The sequence below is a fragment of the Oncorhynchus clarkii genome, chromosome 6, assembly GCF_045791955.1.
Source record: "Oncorhynchus clarkii lewisi isolate Uvic-CL-2024 chromosome 6, UVic_Ocla_1.0, whole genome shotgun sequence".
Taxonomy (NCBI): domain Eukaryota; kingdom Metazoa; phylum Chordata; class Actinopteri; order Salmoniformes; family Salmonidae; genus Oncorhynchus; species Oncorhynchus clarkii.
This window is the reverse complement of record NC_092152.1, coordinates 66,128,352-66,146,051: the sequence shown is the minus strand read 5'-3', so window position 1 is coordinate 66,146,051 and position 17,700 is coordinate 66,128,352. Positions and strand designations below refer to the sequence as shown.

Genomic DNA, 17,700 nt, shown 5'->3' with positions numbered 1-17,700 from the left:
TCATTAGTGCTGATGGTTGTGCGTTCTCTGTCAGGGTCGACAGGAGGATGCGGAGGAGTACCTGGGTTTCACCCTCAACGGACTGCATGAGGAGATGCTGGCTTTGAAAAAGCTAATCTCCCCTCAGGAAGAGAGTAAGTAGTGCAGTGGTCTAAATCTGATGCATGAGGTCATGCGTGGTTATCTGTTTACACGTACTCTCTGCTTCTGAACTGATCTAGTCCCTGTTCATTTCACATAATTTCCTTATGTTCTTTGGCCTCACTGCTCAAGGTGTATCTACTCTGTGATTGCCATTGGCTGTGGTTCTAAATCAGTTGTATCTTCTCCTGTCTTGATCAGAAGCCCCCACACCCAACGGCCCAGAGTCCCAGTCAGGTGTGGATGATGCTGCTGCTGATAAGGAGGAGGGGAGCGAGGACGAATGGGAGCAAGTGGGCCCCCGAAACAAGACCTCCATTACCCGTCAAGCTGACTTTGTCCGCACCCCTATCACTGACATATTCGGAGGGCACATCCGGTAGGGTAACACTGATGACTTGTGTTGACTTGTGAGGTGTCAGGAAACTCGCATATAGTTTCTTTACATGTGAGGTGTTGCTTATAATGGAAACTTATTGTTGTTCACGAAGATATAGTCAAGTCAATGTTTTGGTGGACCCAAAGCCTTTACTACTTCACTAGACACCTGACTCTCCCAAATGAAGCCAGAGTGATGGTCAGCCGCTGAGTTTCTTTTCTCCCTGCCCAGAGCTTATTTTTCTTAAAGCCCAGCAGTAGAACTGTGGCACCAGTGGTGTCCTTGCCCTTCTTTTTATTGGCTGTGGCGCAGTTGCCTGGTATAACAGGAGAACTGAGAGAGTATAGTGCCATCTTTATCTGGTACCTCTTGGGCTGGTTGCCCTGGCACTGCCTCTGGCCCCCAGCTCCAACCTCAGCTGAGAATGCCATCCCAAACAGGCCTGCCACCAGCTGGCTCTGGGCTTTCTCTGCTCCAGAAGTTCTCTTTAGAATAACAGCCATTGTGGCCCGGCCTGTGGTTGGTGGCCTGGACAGCCAGGTGTGGGGGGGCACACTCGCAAAGAAAGAATCACAAAACAACTTTGAAAGTGTAGGACCTATGAGGGTGTGACTGGGCCAAATGACGTGCTCTCTGAGGTTCTGTTATGGCACACGCCTGGCCTGACTGGGTTACAGATCACTTCAGAGGATCATTTTTCTCCGAATCAGTAGTAAAAGTAAATGGAACATAAGGGCAGACCTTCAGGAAGGTCTGGGTTGAACTATGCATACCCACTGAGTTCAGCTACAGTCACGTTTTCAGCTACTCGAGCCTGGGTAATTGGTTTGGCTGAGGGGAATCATTGGAGCAAGTTTGAAATTATTTTCACCATTTTAAAGAGATTATATGGCTGTCAGTGTTATGAATGTTGGTGTTGTTTTTGGCATTTGAACGTTTTGGATCAGTTTCTGCCAAGGAGAGGAGATGATTCATGAAGGTGTTGTTTGGAGAGATGTGTAGAGAGAATCACTAGTATGACCCATCCACTTTCCTTCAAAGCTGTGATGCTGTTTTCTGAGGTCAAGATGTCGTTGAGAGACACTCAAAACCCCATTACTGTATTTCATTGTCTGAAGTGAGGTATATTTGTCTTTCTGTCCTATGCAGGTCGGTGGTGTACCAGCAGAACTCCAAGGAGTCAGCCACCCTGCAGCCCTTCTTCACCCTGCAGCTGGACATCCAGTCAGAGAAGATCCGCACCGTTCAGGAGGCCCTGGAGACCCTGGTGGCACGGGAGTCAGTTCAGGGCTACACCACTAAAACCAAGCAGGAGGTAAGGGTCTTACACACAGTACACCTATGCTATTACTAAACAATTACAAGTCTTGGATGTGTTTGCATATCGGTCATTCTGATTTCATGCTCAGTCGCTTGGTTTTTTCCCCCCACATGTAATTAGTTGAAGTATGTTGATCCAAACTTGAATGCTGCTTTGAAAACCTCAATTGATTTTTGTTGTTTTTCTTCTGCAATCTGAAACAAGGATGTGGGAATGTTGGCAGTTAAAAGTACTTTTTTTTAAATGTAGTTTTTAGACAATGAGAATATTTGTTACTGTGGTGTCTCGTTTCTTTCAACGGAGTATTTGGGATGCTCAGCAGCACTCTAGTACACAATGCACTCTCCCCTTGATGGGCCCCTTCTAATGGGCTGAAGTTGTCAGACTCTAACAGATCGTCTTCCCATTGGCCTTGTTTCTCTTAATAGACTGAGGGCTGTGTTGTGCGTGCGGATTCTAAAGCATTGTTTATTCTTCATGTCCTCTCTGACTGCGTTGCCTGGTGAAAACACATTGTTTTAAAGCCACAGTATAAGAAGACAAATGTGCCTTGCCTGCTTCCTCTGTATGGAGACAAATCTGGTGAGGGCATCATCTGTTGGACAGCTGTGTTGTTTACCAACCCCATCAGCTTTTATTTTACAAGACAGTTGTTACAGTACCTTGATATCGTTTTAGAAGTAGCTGGTAGTTGGGGGTCACAGTCTGGTTCTGACAGTGAAGGTGTAAAACCCCAGTGATTCACAAGTGACTGGATCAAAGCTCACAGCAGGCTCTTAGTGTAGGCCTGTGTGACAGTGTGTGCTGGTTTTGTTCAGAGTCTAATCCCTGAGTAAATTGGGAGATCCTGTTCTGGTTTATATTAGCTGTTTGATGTGGTGCCACTGTGTCCAATAGTCCACTGGCTCAGTTTGATAATCTCTCCTGTGTTTGCAGATTGAGATCAGCCGGAGAGTGACCCTAGAGGAGCTCCCTCCAGTGCTGGTGCTCCATCTCAAGAGATTTGTGTTTGAGAAGACTGGAGGCTGTCAGAAACTGATCAAGAACATTGATTACCCTGTAGACCTGGAGATCAGCAAAGGTACGTGAATCACAGAAACGCTTCCACAAACCATTGGGTGAAGTCCCCATTTAAAACGCATGCCCCAATTATTGAATTAACTCAATTGAATGTGTGTTAAGCTCTCTGAATCCTGGGTGAGAAAGGCAATCATTCATAACACACTTCTCACACAGTCAGCATCTGATCATATTCCAGTACGGACTAGTCTTTCCACAGTCTGGGTCCTAGTTAGACAGACACACAGGTGTAGCTCACTTGTCCGACATCACTTAAACGAGGGTGCCGGCAAAATGCTGGGAGGTCACCATCAGCAGCAGGGAGAGATGATTTGTGGGTCGACCTCATACCGTTAAAGGCCTCCTCATCCAGCCCCAACACCCGACCTCACACAGCTTTACAACTCATCAGTCCTGAGCTGGCCAGCCAGCCTACCTATGTTTACTGCTCCGCCCAGCCTACTCTACAAGCCCTGAACCAGCAGCACACAGAGGAAATATTTAGGGACCCCCCCCCCCATACATACACACACACACACACACACACACACACTAAAAAAAACACAATTTTAGATTTCCTCTGCCAGGTAGGTCAACATGTCCATAATATCTGAGGGAGTCTCTGTAGCCATCTCTCCCATATGGGATTTCTGTAACTAGTCCTAAAGGCACGTCTTCCAAATCCCCACAGACAAAGTCCCAGCAGCTTGAGGATATTACTACTGTAGATTTACAGAATAAGCATCAGAATGTGGAGAGAATCCCTGGCTCGTTCCAATGTAAACTGGGTCCAGTGTGTTGGGTCTCCTGCGGTGTATAAATTATAGAAAGTAGGCTACATTTTATTTTGGTTTGGCATGAGCAGCAGCCTGCCAGCATTCTGCGTACGATTTACCAAATGCTACACTGGTGTGTTTTTAAAGCCACCTTCTTTTTAGACAGGCTGGCTTTCATGGCACACAGACCCAAATAACTATAATTGATGGTGCTCTGAGGGATATCTTATACATTTTGTTTCTCTCTGTGAGGTGGCTGTACTTTATTAATTTGTCTCTTCTCCTTAGATCTCCTCTCTTCAGGGGTGCGGAGCAAAATTTTCAAAGGCCAAAGAACCTACAGGCTCTTTGCAGGTATGTTTATATCGATTTATGATCAACTACACACATCTCCTACACCCACAGTATTACACAAACGGTCATAATCATTCAATTATATGCAGTAATAGGGCATTGGCCCTATGCTACAGGCAACAACATTTATAGTCAAGCATAAGATGTATTCAAACATTAAGTTAAATCGTTCATAGGACTCTTTCGATGTGTTCAGACTCGCACTGAGGTTTCCTTTAGAGGTCGACCTAATTATGATTTTTGGACACTGATACCGATTATTGGATGACCAAAAAAGCCGATACCGATTAATCGGCCAATTTTGTGTGTGCGTGCATTTGAAGTCGGAAGTTTACATACACTTAGGTTGGTGTAACTAAAACTTGTTTTTCAACCACTCCACAAATTTCTTGTTAACAAACTATAGTTTTGGGAAGTTAGTTAGGACATCTACTTTGTGCATGACACAAGTAATTTTCCCAATAATTGTTTACAGACAGATTATTTCACTTATAATTCACTGTATCACAATTCCAGTGGGTCTGACGTTTACATACACTAAGTTGACTGTGCCTTTAATGAAACCGCTGTGTCAGATTTCAAAAAGCAAACCATGCAATATTCTGAGTACGGCGCTCGGATACCCAACAAGCTAAAACATATATATTGTGCAGTCAACAGAAGTCAGAAATAACATTGAATATTCACTTAGTACCTTTGATCTTCATCAGAATGCACTCCCAGGAATCCCAGTTCCACAATAAATGTTTGTTTTGTTCGATAATGTCCATCATTTATGTCCAAATAGCTACTTTTGTTAGTGTTTGTTTTGTAAACAAATCCTAAGTCACGAAGCGCGTTCACTAGGAGCAGACAAAACGTCAAGTTCCGTTACAGTCCTTAGAAACATGTAAAACGATGTATAGAATCCATCTTTAGGATGTTTTTAACATAAATCTTCAATAACGTTCCAACCGGAAAATTCCTTTGTCTTCAGAAAAGCAATGGAACGGGAGCTACCTCTCTCATGAACGAGCGTCACGAGTTTGTGGTACTCTGCCAGACCACTGACTCAGAGCCCTTATGAGCCCCTCCTTTACAGTAGAAGCCTCAAACAAGTTTCTAAAGACGGTTGACATCTAGTGGAAGCCTTAGGAAGTGCAACATGACCATTATCCCACTATCTTCAACAAGGAATGAGTTGAAAATTGACCAACCTCAGATTTCCCACTTCCTGGTTGGATTTTTTCTCAGGTTTTTGCCTGCCATATGAGTTCTGTTATACTCAGACATCATTCAAACAGTTTTAGAAACTTCAGTGTTTTCTATCCAAATATACTAATAAAATGCATATATTAGCAACTGGGACTGAGTAGCAGGCAGTTTACTCTGGGCACCTTATTCATCCAAGCTACTCAATACTGCCCCCAGCCACAAGAAGTTAAAAAGCTTGTAAAATTCCAGAAAATGTCATGGCTTTATGAACTTCTGAAGCTTCTGCTAATTGACATAATTTGAGTCAATTGGATGTCTATTTGTGGATGTATTTCAAGGCCTACCTTCAAACTCAGTGCCTATTTGCTTGACATCATGGGAATATCAAAAGACTCCAGACAATAAATTGTAGACTTCAAGTCTGGTTCATCATTTGGAGCAATTTCCAAATGCATGAAGGTACCACGTTCATCTGTAAAAACAATAGTATGCAAGTATAAACACCATGGGACCATGCAGCCGTCATACCGCTCAGGAAGGAGGCACGTTCTGTCTCCAAGAGATGAATGTACTTTGGTGCGAAAGTGCAAATCAATCCCAGAACAACAGCAAAGAACCTTGTGAAGATGCTGGAGGAAACAGGTACAAGGTATCTATATCCACAGTAAAACGAGTCCTATATTGACATAACCTGAAAGGCTGCTCAGCAAGGAAGAAGCCACTTCTCCAAAACCGCCATAAAAAAGCCAGACTACGGTTTGCAACTGCACATGGGGACGAAGATTGTACATTTTGGAGAAATGTCCTATGGTCTGATGAAACAAAAATATAACTGTTTGTCCATAATGACCATCGTTATGTTTGGCGGAAAAGGGGGGAGGCTTGCAAGCCGAAGAACACCATCCCAACCGTGAAGCACGGGGGTGGCAGCATGTTGTGGGGGTGCTTTGCTGCAGGAGGGACTGGTGCACTTCACAAAATAGATGGCATCATGAGGCAGGAACATTGTGGTTTTATTGAAGCAACATCTCAAGGCATCAGTCAGGAAGTTAAAGCTTGGTCGCAAATGGGTCTTCCAAATGGACAATGACCCAAAACATAAAAAATGTCTTAAGGACAACAAAGTCAAGGTATTGGAGTAACCATCACAAAGCCCTGACCTCAATCCTATAGAAGATTTGTGGGCAGAACTGAAAAGGCGTGTGTGAGCAAGGAGGCCTACAAACCTGACTCGGTTACACCAGCTCTGTCAGGAGGAATGGGCCAAAATTCACCCAACTTATTGTGGGAAGTTTGTGGAAGGCTACCCGAAATATTTGACCCAAGTTAAACAATTTAAAGGCAATGCTACCAAATACTAATTGAGTGTATGTAAACTTCTGACCCACTGGGAATGTGATGAAAGAAATAAAAGCTGAAATAAGTCATTCCCTCTACTATTATTCTGACATTTCACATTCTTAAAATAAAGTGGTGATTCTAACTAACTTAAAAAAGGGAATTTTTACTAGGATTAAATGTCAGGAATTGTGAAAAACTGAGTTTAAATGTATTTGGCTAAGGTGTATGTAAACTTCCGACTTCTGTGTGTGTGTGTAATGACAATTACAACAATACTGAATGAACAATGAACACTTTAAAAAAAATGTTTTATCTTAATATAATACATAAACAAAATAAATAATGAAACATGTTCAATTTGGTTTAACCTCTTGAACCTCTGGGGGCAGTATTTCATTTTTGTATGAAATGTTCCCTTTTTAAAAAATATATTTTGTCACGAAAAGATGCTCGACTATGCATATAATTGACAGCTTTGGAAAGAAAACCCTGACGTTTCCAAAACTGCAAAGATATTGTCTGTGAGTGCCACAGAACTAATGCTACAGGCGAAACCAAAGATGACATTTCATACAGGAAGATAGCGCATTCAAAATCTGGCTGTGTTCCAATGTCTCCTTATATGGCTGTGAATGTGCAAGGAATGAGCCTACACTTTCTGTCGTTTCCCCAAGGTGTTTGCAGCATTGTGACGTATTTGTAGGCATATCATTGGAAAATTGACCATAAGAGACTACATTTACCAGGTGTCCGCTCGGTGTCCTCCGTCAACTATTGCGTAATCTCCAGGTGCGTGCATTTTTCCATTTTGAACAGAGGAGAAACCAAACTGCCACGAGTGATTTATCATCGAATAGATATGTGAAAAACACCTTGAGGATTGATTCTAAACAACATTTGCCATGTTTCTGTCGATATTATGGAGTTAATTTGGAAAAAAGTTCGCCGCTGTAATGACAATTTTCTGGGTTTTTTCTTAGCCAAACGTGATGAACAAAACGGAGCGATTTCTCCTACACAAATAATATTTTTGGAAAAACTGAACATTTGCTATCTAACAGTCTCCTCATTGAAAACATCCGAAGTTCTTCAAAGGTGAATTATTTTATTTGAATGCTTTTCTTGTTTTTGTGAAAATGTTGCCTGCTGAATGCTAGGCTTAATGCTATGCTAGCTATCAATACTCTTACACAAATGCTTGTGTAGCTATGGTTGAAAAGCATTTTTTGAAAATCTGAGATGACAGTGTTGTTAACAAAAGGCTAAGCTTGTGAGCCAATATATTTATTTCATTTCATTTGCGAATTTCATGAATAGTTAACTTTGCCTTATGCTAATGAGCTTGAGGCTATAATTACGCTTCCGGATACGGGATTGCTCGTCGCAACAGGTTAACCTGTAGTGACATCCCGTGAACGGGACCGTTGTCATCATCTGACACTAATTAGCATAACGCAACGGACATAAATCTTCCTAGAAAATATTCCTATTCATGAAAATCACAAGTGAAATATATTGGAACACAGCTTAGCCTTTTGTTAATCACCTTGTCATCTCAGATTTTCAAAATATGCTTTACAGCCAACGCTAGACAAGCATTTGTGGAATTTTATCATAGCCTACCAAAGCATTATGCCTTGCTAGCAGCAGGCAACCTTGTCATGGAAATCAGAAAAGCAATCAAATTAAATCGTTTACCTTTGAACTTCGGATATTTTCACTCACGAGACTCCCAGGTAGACAGCCAAAGTTAATTTTTTCCCAGAAGATTATTTTTGTAGGCGAAATAGCTCCGTTTGTTCTTCACGTTTGGCTGAGAAATCGCCCTGAAATTGCGGTCACCACAACGCAGAAAAATATTCCAAATTAGCTCCATAATATCGACAAACATGGCAAACGTTGTTTAGAATCCATCCTCAAGGTGTTTTTCTAATATCTATTCGATAATATATCCGTCCGGACAATTCGTTTTTCACTAGGACCGATTGGAATAATGGCTACCTCTGTATTTTACGCGAGAATCTCTCTCGGAGCCACCATGTGACCACTTACGCAATGTGGCTAATAGCCTATGGCTATTTTTCAACAGAAATGCGTAAAACTACGTCACAATGCTGTAGACACCTTGGGGGAATACGTAGAAAGCGTAAGCTCGTTGATGGTACATTCACAGCTGAATAGGGAGTCATTGGAACGCAGCGCTTTCAAAACCTGGGGCACTTCCGGATTGGATTTTTCTCAGGCTTTCGCCTGCAACATCAGTTCTGTTATACTCACAGACAATATCTTTACAATTTTGGAAACGTTAGTGTTTTCTATCCAAAGCTGTCAATTATATGCATATTCTAGCATCTTTTCCTGACAAAATATCCCGTTTTAAATGGGAACGTTTTGTTTTCCAAAAATGAAAATTACTGCCCCCTAACACCAAGAGGTTAAGTAATGCAAAAACAGTGGAAGTAAAAGTGCAATATGTGCCATGTAAAAAAATAAAAGCTAACGTTTTTAAGTTCCTTGCTCAAAACATGAGAACATATGAATGCTGGTGGTTCCTTTTAACACGATTCTTCAAAATTCCCAGTTAGTTTGTTTTAGGATGTCGTTATTATAGGAATTATGACGTGTCGACTACTTCTTTCTATACCATTTGTATTACATAGACCTTTGACTATTGGATGTTCTTATAGGCACTTTAGTATTGCCAGCCTCATCTTGGGAGTTGATAGGCTTCAAGTCAAACAGCGCTGTGCTTCAAGCATTGTAAAGAGCTGCTGGCAAAACAAAGTCAATTGCTGTTTGAATTAATGCTTACGAGCCTGCTTCTGCCTACCACCGCTATCAAATCATCAATGAATTATAATATAATTAACACAGAAATGCGATTCTTTGGGGAAGCTTGCGTCCCACTTGGGGAAAAAAAAGGAGAAATGCAGCGCGGCAAAATCAAATAATGATGTCAAATCAAACATTCATTAAATCACACGTAAGATACTCAATTAAAGCCAACATGTCAGATTTAAAAAAGCTTTTCGGCGAAAGCATTAAGAAGCTATTATCTGATGATAGCACAATGTCAATAAAGAGGGTAGCATATTTCAAACCTGCAGGCGCTACACAAAACGCTGAAATAAAATATAAAACATGCATTACCTTTGACGAGCTTCTTTTGTTGGCACTCCAATATCTCCCATAAACATCACAATTGGTTCTTTTTTCCCGATTAATTCCATCCATATACCCAAAATGTACATTTATGAAGCACGTTGGATCCAGAAAAAAACGGCTTACAAAAACACAACCTCACTACAAAACATTTCAAAAGTTGCCTATAAACTTTGCCGAAATATTTCAAACTACTTTTGTAATACAACTTTAGGTATTTTTAAACGTTAATAATCGATCAAATTGTAGACGGGGCAATCTGTATTCAATACAGCACGTAAACAAACCATGCTCCTTTTTACGTCTTGCGCAACTCTCAATAGTGTAACGTTGTTCCAGGATGTGCTTCTTCTTCGTTGCACAAATGAATAACCTCAACCAAATTCCAAAGACTGGTGACATCCAGTGGAAGTGGTAGGAACTGAAAAATAGTTCTTATCAAATATCCCTTGGCAAAGACAACTGAGGAGCAGTCAGAGGCAAAAATAATAATAATAATTCTGAACAGTTAGTCCTCAGGGTTTTGCCTGCTACATAAGCTCTGTTATATTCACAGACATGATTCAAACAGTTTTAGAAACTTCAGTATTTTCTATCCTCGTCTGCTAATAATATGACCGATTTATGAAAACTTGAAATCGGCCCTAATTAATCGGTCGACCTCTAGTTTCCTTTCATACTCTGTTTACTCCACATGCTATCTCAGTCAGTGACTATTAAAATTGATACTCTTGAGTTGAGCTACCTTGGAAGGCTTGCTTCGGAAACGGTGTTTTTGAAAAGAAGCCGATTGAACTTCTCAGAGCCATGGCTTTGCTCCTGGAATTAAATTTTTTTTTTTTACAAATCTCAATTGACCCTTCGCTAAGCCACACCTCAGAATTTTCTGCAACCAATTGCAGCACTCCATTGGAAAGCAATTGTTGTCAAATCCGACTCCTTGGACAAGTTCACGCTTAAATCTCATGAAACCAGTGAGTGCTATAGCAAAAATTGAGTTTTTAATTTAATTATTTTATACAATGGCTAAATAATAGAACAGTGTACCAGTAATACTTGGTACTTTGATTCCTGAAATACAGAGCCTATTTTTCAAATCTGAAATTATGCTTTTGATACATTGTTTGCTTGCTCAGCTGGTTGGGTAGCTCTGTCTCATTGACCACCAAACGTTGCTAATGCTAGCTAGCTAGGCACTTAATGTATGTTTGTTAGCAATGTTATGAATCTGCTGTAGAGGTCGACCGATTAATCGGAATGGCCGATTTTAATTAGGGCCGATTTCAAGTTTTCATAACAATCGGAAACCGGTATTTTTGGACAACGATTTGGCCGATTTTTAATTTTAAATATTTTTTGTAATAAATGTACACCTTTATTTAACTAGGCAAGTCAGTTAAGAACACATTCTTATTTTCAATGACAGCCTAGGAACGGTGGGTAAACTGCCTCGTTCAGGGGCATAACGACAGATGTTCACCTTGTCAGCTCGGGGGATCGAATCTTGCAACCTTGCAGTTAACTAGTCCAACGCTATAACCACCTGCCTCTCGTTGCACTCCACAAGGAGAATGCCTGTTACGCGAATGCAATAAGCCAAGGTAAGTTGCTAGCTAGCATTACATTTATCTTATAAAAAAACAATCAATCATAATCACTAGTTAACTATACATGGTTGATGATATTACTGGTTTATCAAGCGTGTCCGGCGTTGCATATAATCTGACTGAGCATACAAGTATCTGACTGAGCGGTGGTAGGTAGCAGCAGGCTCGTAAGCATTCATTCAAACAGCACTTTCGTGCGTTTTGCCAGCAGCTCTTCGTTGTGCGTCAAGCATTGCGCTGTTTATGATTTCAAGCCTATCAACTCCCAAGATGAGGCTGGTGTAACCGATGTGAAATGGCTAGCTAGTTAGCGGGGTGTGCGCTAATAGCGTTTCAAACGTCACTCGCTCTGAGACTTGGAGTGGTTGTTCCCCTTGCTCTGCATGGGTAACGCTGCTTCGAGGGTGGCTGTTGCTCCTCCCAGGGCTCGAACCAGGAACACAACGAGGAGAGGGACGGAAGCTATACTATTACTAGCAATACTAAAGTGCCTATATGAACATCAAATAGTCAAAGTCTAATGAAATACAAATGGTATAGAGGGAAATAGTCCTATAAATCCTATAACTACAACCTAAAACGTCTTACCTTGGAATATTGAAGACTTAAGTTAAAAGGAACCACCAGCTTTCATATGTTCTCATGTTCTGAGCAAAGAACTTAAACGTTAGCTTTTTTTACATGGCACATATTGCACTTTTACTTTCTTCTCCAACACTTTGTTTTTGCATTATTTAAAACAAATTGAACATGTTTCATTATTTACTTGAGGCTAAATTGATTTTATTGATGTATTATATTAAGTTAAGTGTTTATTGTTGTAATTGTCATTATTACAAATAAATAAACAAAATCGGCCGATTTAATCGGTATCGGCTCCCCCCCCCCCCCCCAATAATCGGTATCGGCGTTGAAAAATCATAATCGGTCGACCTCTAATCTGCTGTCGACATCAGGATAAGATTTTAAATCACTAGTTACCTCCAAAAATGGTTATAGCTTTGACTACTTGCTGACAGTGAATTCAGAGCCATTTAGTGGCTAGCTACACTACAAACATAATTTTACCAGGTTCCTGTGAAGAAATTGTAATGACAGTCCACCACAACATAGTCGACCCAAGAGTTTCCTGACTAGCAAGGGGTAGTCTGTTTTTTTTACATTTCATTGTGTATTAGAAACACAGTTTGAGATCATTGTGAGGGGATTTCACCAGTGGTTTAATGGGGAATTGGGCTTCCTGGGAAAATGTTATCCGAGGTTGCAACAGTAAACAAGAGGCGCGGGGCTTAGCAACTGGTCAAATCATGTTTTTGAAACTTTTAGTGGGTGCAAAATGCTGTTTCTGCGAACTGCTCTATTCTCTACCAAATTCTAGAGTGTGAACATACCTGTTTAATGTACTGGACAGTATTATGACTTGTCTATGGAGAAAGGTACAGTGGAAAAGCACAGTGAAGAGTTCAGTTGCTATGATTCCAGTGGGCTCCTTGTGGAATGATGCCTGAGGTAGCTAGTGTTGATCTCACTTACCCCAGACTTTACCACAGCCCTGATCCCCCCTCCCCTCCACCCCTATAACCTCCTCCCTGGCAGGGCCAAAGGGAATAAAAGTGGGCCTTCATTAGGAAGCTCTGCATGCTCAATGAAAACATCTCCACTGTGCTGGTGTAGGTGTGAGTGGCCAGTGTTCAGCTAACTGTTATTTCCAGCAGCTCATTCAGCATGTAGTTCTCCTGCCCCCTCCTCCCCTCCCTTCACGCCTGACTGACAAGTTCAAACAAAGACAACCTCCACTGGATATGGGGGTCCTGTTAATCTCCCCGTAGTTTGGAAGTAAATTGTCTTCAGCCGTTTATTTTCCTTTCAGAGCAGAAAAAGGCTTTCCTCACTTTTCAAAAATCAGTTAGTAGAGTAACCCCTGGCAACTGTTGCTATAGCGGTGCAGTTCATCTTTTACTGTAAGATCCTGAAGGTAGAAGTTTTCAAATTCTCTTTGACCATCTGGCCCATGGGATGGAGAAAGTCTTGATGCTACACATGCTACTCAGCGTGTAATGTGATAACAGTTTAGTAAATATGTAATATAAGCAAGCGCCTTTGGAAGCTTCAATCATGCAATTTTAATGTTCTGGCGCCAGTGAAAAGGTGAACCTATGCAATCAAGCACTTAGGGGAAAAGTTGTCTCAACTACACACAGGTATTTCTTGTTTCCCTCCAGTTAAACCAACCGTTCAGTTGTGTTTGCACATATCTGTTGTCAGATGAGGGGGTAATGATGTTACTCCTTGCCTATAGTAGCTTATGGTTTCCATACAAAGAATGAGTTACCGCCTGCATCTAGTTCTGTGTCCAAATCAAACGGATCTAACAAGATTGCCATGTTTACTCAACTTAATGATTTATTTCTGCCTGGTAATAACTGTCACTGTGGCTTAAATCCGAAGCCCACTTTTAAACGGTCTTAAATGGTCTTCATGGTATTGTAGTGTTTCACTTTAAGGGCATTAAGTCCATTTGGAATACATGTTGCCAGCTTGTAAATACGGGCACAGAATGAACAATGTTATTTTCTTTTCACATTCTCCTGCTGTAGTTACTTAGGTTTTTACATTTGGTCATGATTGATGCATTGCGAAGAATTCTTATGACACTTGATCAGATATGTGAAAGTGTAATATAAGTTTGAACTATATGCGTACAACATGATATTCAATGCCTACATCAATTACACACTGAAATGGAGGCCTCTCTGTAAGGCTAGCAACCCTGGTCTACATGCCTAGGTTGCTCCAGAAAGTTGCTAATATCAGTAGTTAGTTACTGGCTCTGACCTTGTGTAGCCAGAACCAGATAACAGAATGGCCTTTTCATTTGGACATTTTAGTTATTTAGCAGACACTCTTATCCAGTTTGTGCATTCCTCTTAAGATAAATGCACATGTGGTTGTCTCAAATAGTTTCCTTCAAATTTCAGTTTGAATTCCGCCTCTGAAAAGCTTCTATTTTATGTCTCCCTCGCAGTTGTCTATCACCATGGGAACAGCGCTACAGGCGGCCATTACACCACGGATGTCTTCCACATCGGTCTGAACGGCTGGCTGCGCATTGACGACCAGGCAGTGAAAGTCATCAACCAGTACCAGGTGGTGAAGCAGACTGCTGAGCGCACTGCCTACCTGCTGTACTACCGTCGCGTCGACCTGCTGTAGACACCACACACGCGTACATGCACACGCACACAGAGGAACACTCATTTTACACATTCAACTACACATACACACTCCCACTACAGACATACACACTCAAGTGCACATGCATACATTCAAACACACACACACACACACACAAACTAATAAACAGGAACACTGCCCAACTTCTTCTATTGCAAGATTTTCTTCTTCCTCCCCCTCATCCCTGCTTTTCCAGAGAGCCAGCTTTTCCAACAATGCCTTTTTTCCTTTTATCTTTTTTGAAAGAATTAGGGGGAAAGGACGCGTTGTAAAATAATTTCCCTGTGATGGCTTCCTCTTCTCTGTGCGCCACTGCTGTTTTTTTTAATGCTGCGAGGAGAGACTGTTGAATGGACTGAGGGGAGGGGACTTTGAGACTCGCCTCTGAACCTACAGCCTCGTTCAGACTGGGAACAGTGGGTAGTTCGTCCTGTGGGTAAAGTATCTATCTACAACACGAGGCTGCAGATGGACGGTTGGCCTGCTGGAGAGAAGTTGTAATTTTGTTTATCTACTCAAATGTTTTTTTGTTTTTTTTGAAAATGGCATAAAATAATCAGTTTTGCCTTTTAGCAAGGGGAGTTGTTGTCCTAATGAATTTGCAGCAGTTTAAACACCTGTTGAAATTTTGCCGGAGTTCGTCGGAAAAAGGCACAGCACCAGCAAACGACAAAACGTTATTGGATGAGTCTCTAACTCCAGAGGCAAGATGCTCTTCATGGCCACCATCTCTTCTTACTTCTCCACCTTCCTCACATTTCTGATGCTTTCAAATCTAGGTAAAACTTGAGCCATCAAAAAATAGAAAAAATGACAGGAGAAGAGGTGCTGCTACAGTGTGCTGAAACTGAACAGCTTTGTTTGAAAGAACCTTGTGGTTTCTGGGTGTGGAATTAGAATGACGATCTAAAACAATTTTAATGTGCTTTAGGATTTAAATGATGATTTAAAAAAATAAGCTTCTGTGCACGTATAATATATCTGATCAATAACAAGATGTGGATGTGCTAATGCACACTTGCAGATATTTTAAGATTTAAAACTGTAAAAGAAAAAAAAAAACATGACATCTGAATCTAGTTGAGTGTCACCTTGTTTGGCTCCCTGGGTGGCTGTTAGTTCTAAGGCTTTTTGAGTACTCTGGAGCACTGGAGAGATGCCAATGAAGACTGAGATTCCACCGCAAGCACCGGCCCGTGTTAATTTTATACCTATCCTTTCCCCCCTCGTCCTTCATTTATAATTTTTTCCCTGTTCTGGTCTAAGGGTTCCATCTATGTATAGGCGGCCTGCCTTTGTAGAGTTACAACAGCCACATGACCCATTACCCCACCAACTCACCAGAAAAAGGGGGCTGCCTTAGGTTCGCTATGCGAGGCTTTCTAATCCAAATCTCCACTCGATGTACGAGTCCAACCCAGTGAGTGTGACAACTGTAAGTCAAATGTCTGTAAAGTTTTATGGGAATGTACCTTAAATTTGCATTTCAACTTTTGTGGCTGAGTGCAGTTCCTCTCCAGTGAGAGAGACTGTCCATGTTGAGGGGAAGTGGGATCACATCTGCTGCTTGGCTCTAGAAATGAAATCCCCCACAATAAATGCGCACAAAAGGAAATCATGTTTTGTTTGAGACTTTGCTTTTTGCGTCATTATTATTCATTGATTGTGTTTTTGAGTTTCGCTTAAATGTTATTTTGTTGTTTTTAATTTGTTCATTAACACCATGACCGTTTCCCCAGAATTATACTACATGGCATCTAAATTACTATTTGAGCAAAATTACCCAAGGTAAAGCACACCAATGAATAAAATTGGACAAGTTGTTTGCTTGATCATATTTTATTTTCTTGTTATTTTTTATTTTTCCTCCACTAAGTTTGATCCGTAGTCTAATCTTAAGGGACATTTCAAGCAAACCAATGTCAAAATCTGTCAGTATTTAATCCTTTACAAAAATCACAACTGGTACATTACTTTGCTGAAGGCTTGGTGCATTGTGGTTTACCTTTGTATACTCTGTCCTTAATGGGCAAAGCAGACTATTTTCTAAAGATATATTTCACATACAGTATACACTTTCTCACGTGCACACACACTTGGCCATTGGATAAAGCGAGGTACACAACTGGGAATGGGTCCTTTTGTAAGGCGGCTCTCACACTTTCCCATTTCTGACCACTGGAAGGTTGGGGCAGTGTGAAATCATTTTTCCCACATCAGAATAGCAGGGCATGTATTTTAGATCTTACAGGAAGAGCTTATTTTATCCCATTTCTCACTTTGTAGTTCTCTCACTGATGGTAGCAGAGACTAATTCAATATACCTGTATCCCCTTTTATTTAAAGTGACTGGAAACTTTGTCCATTACTCAGTTATCTTACCATGTGCATTTTCTGTGTTGCATACTTTGAGTTTGGAGCAATGTCATTTAAATTGCCCATACAATTCCCTTCCATGAATTAGTGTTGTATATTTTGTCCTGAAAATGTGTTATGTTAAAGTGACTGCAATTTCGTAATCTAAACCATGCAGAATTTGGTTCCCTCAAGTCATTTGCTTATTACTTATGGGTATGTAAAGTTTTTTTTACATTTTTTAACCCCCAAGTGAAACCAAAGGATACTTCACATTGACCCTGTTGCCTTTCATAATTGCGCTAATGCTTCTGTCTAATTTAGGGTTTCACCTCTGCATCATAAGTTCTGTTGCCACAGCTCATGATTCATTTAATCAGCATGGCTCAGTCATTCCATATGAGGAAATTGAGCTGATCTGTACAGATCATTATAAAACTCCTTGTAAGTGTTAGTTCAATTGTGTTGATGGCTATGTGGTCATATCTGATACACTCATTGTGACAATGTTGGTTTGAAACAGACCCTGAAGAATGTTTGGAAGATGGTTTGAAACAGACACTAAAGCTGTCAGAAAGCTTTCTGTTGTACACATTTTATCCCTGAGTCTTTTTTTATGATTATGGTCAGGATATGTGCTGGCGTATCGCTTCAATGTCTGCTGAGGGCTTGTGTTGGGATATCAAGCTGAAAACTATATGCTGTCTTTTAATCTCAATCCTCCAGCATTCTACTCTTTTTGTTTATTGTTCAAATAAAAGATTGTGTTAAACCGAA

General features: G+C 40.9%; 1 protein-coding gene across 2 annotated transcripts in view; it reads left to right on the top strand.

The window, feature by feature from the left end:
• Positions 1 to 17,700, top strand: part of LOC139411458 (ubiquitin carboxyl-terminal hydrolase 10-like) — a 40,179-nt gene extending 22,479 nt beyond the window's left edge. For both annotated transcript variants that reach the window (XM_071157858.1, XM_071157859.1), the window contains 6 exons: positions 35 to 134; positions 343 to 520; positions 1,670 to 1,835; positions 2,778 to 2,922; positions 3,965 to 4,030; positions 14,360 to 17,700. In XM_071157858.1, the coding sequence (XP_071013959.1) occupies positions 35 to 134; positions 343 to 520; positions 1,670 to 1,835; positions 2,778 to 2,922; positions 3,965 to 4,030; positions 14,360 to 14,547 (843 nt within the window). In that variant the 3' untranslated portion in view covers positions 14,548 to 17,700. The remainder of the gene's footprint in view (positions 1 to 34; positions 135 to 342; positions 521 to 1,669; positions 1,836 to 2,777; positions 2,923 to 3,964; positions 4,031 to 14,359) is intronic.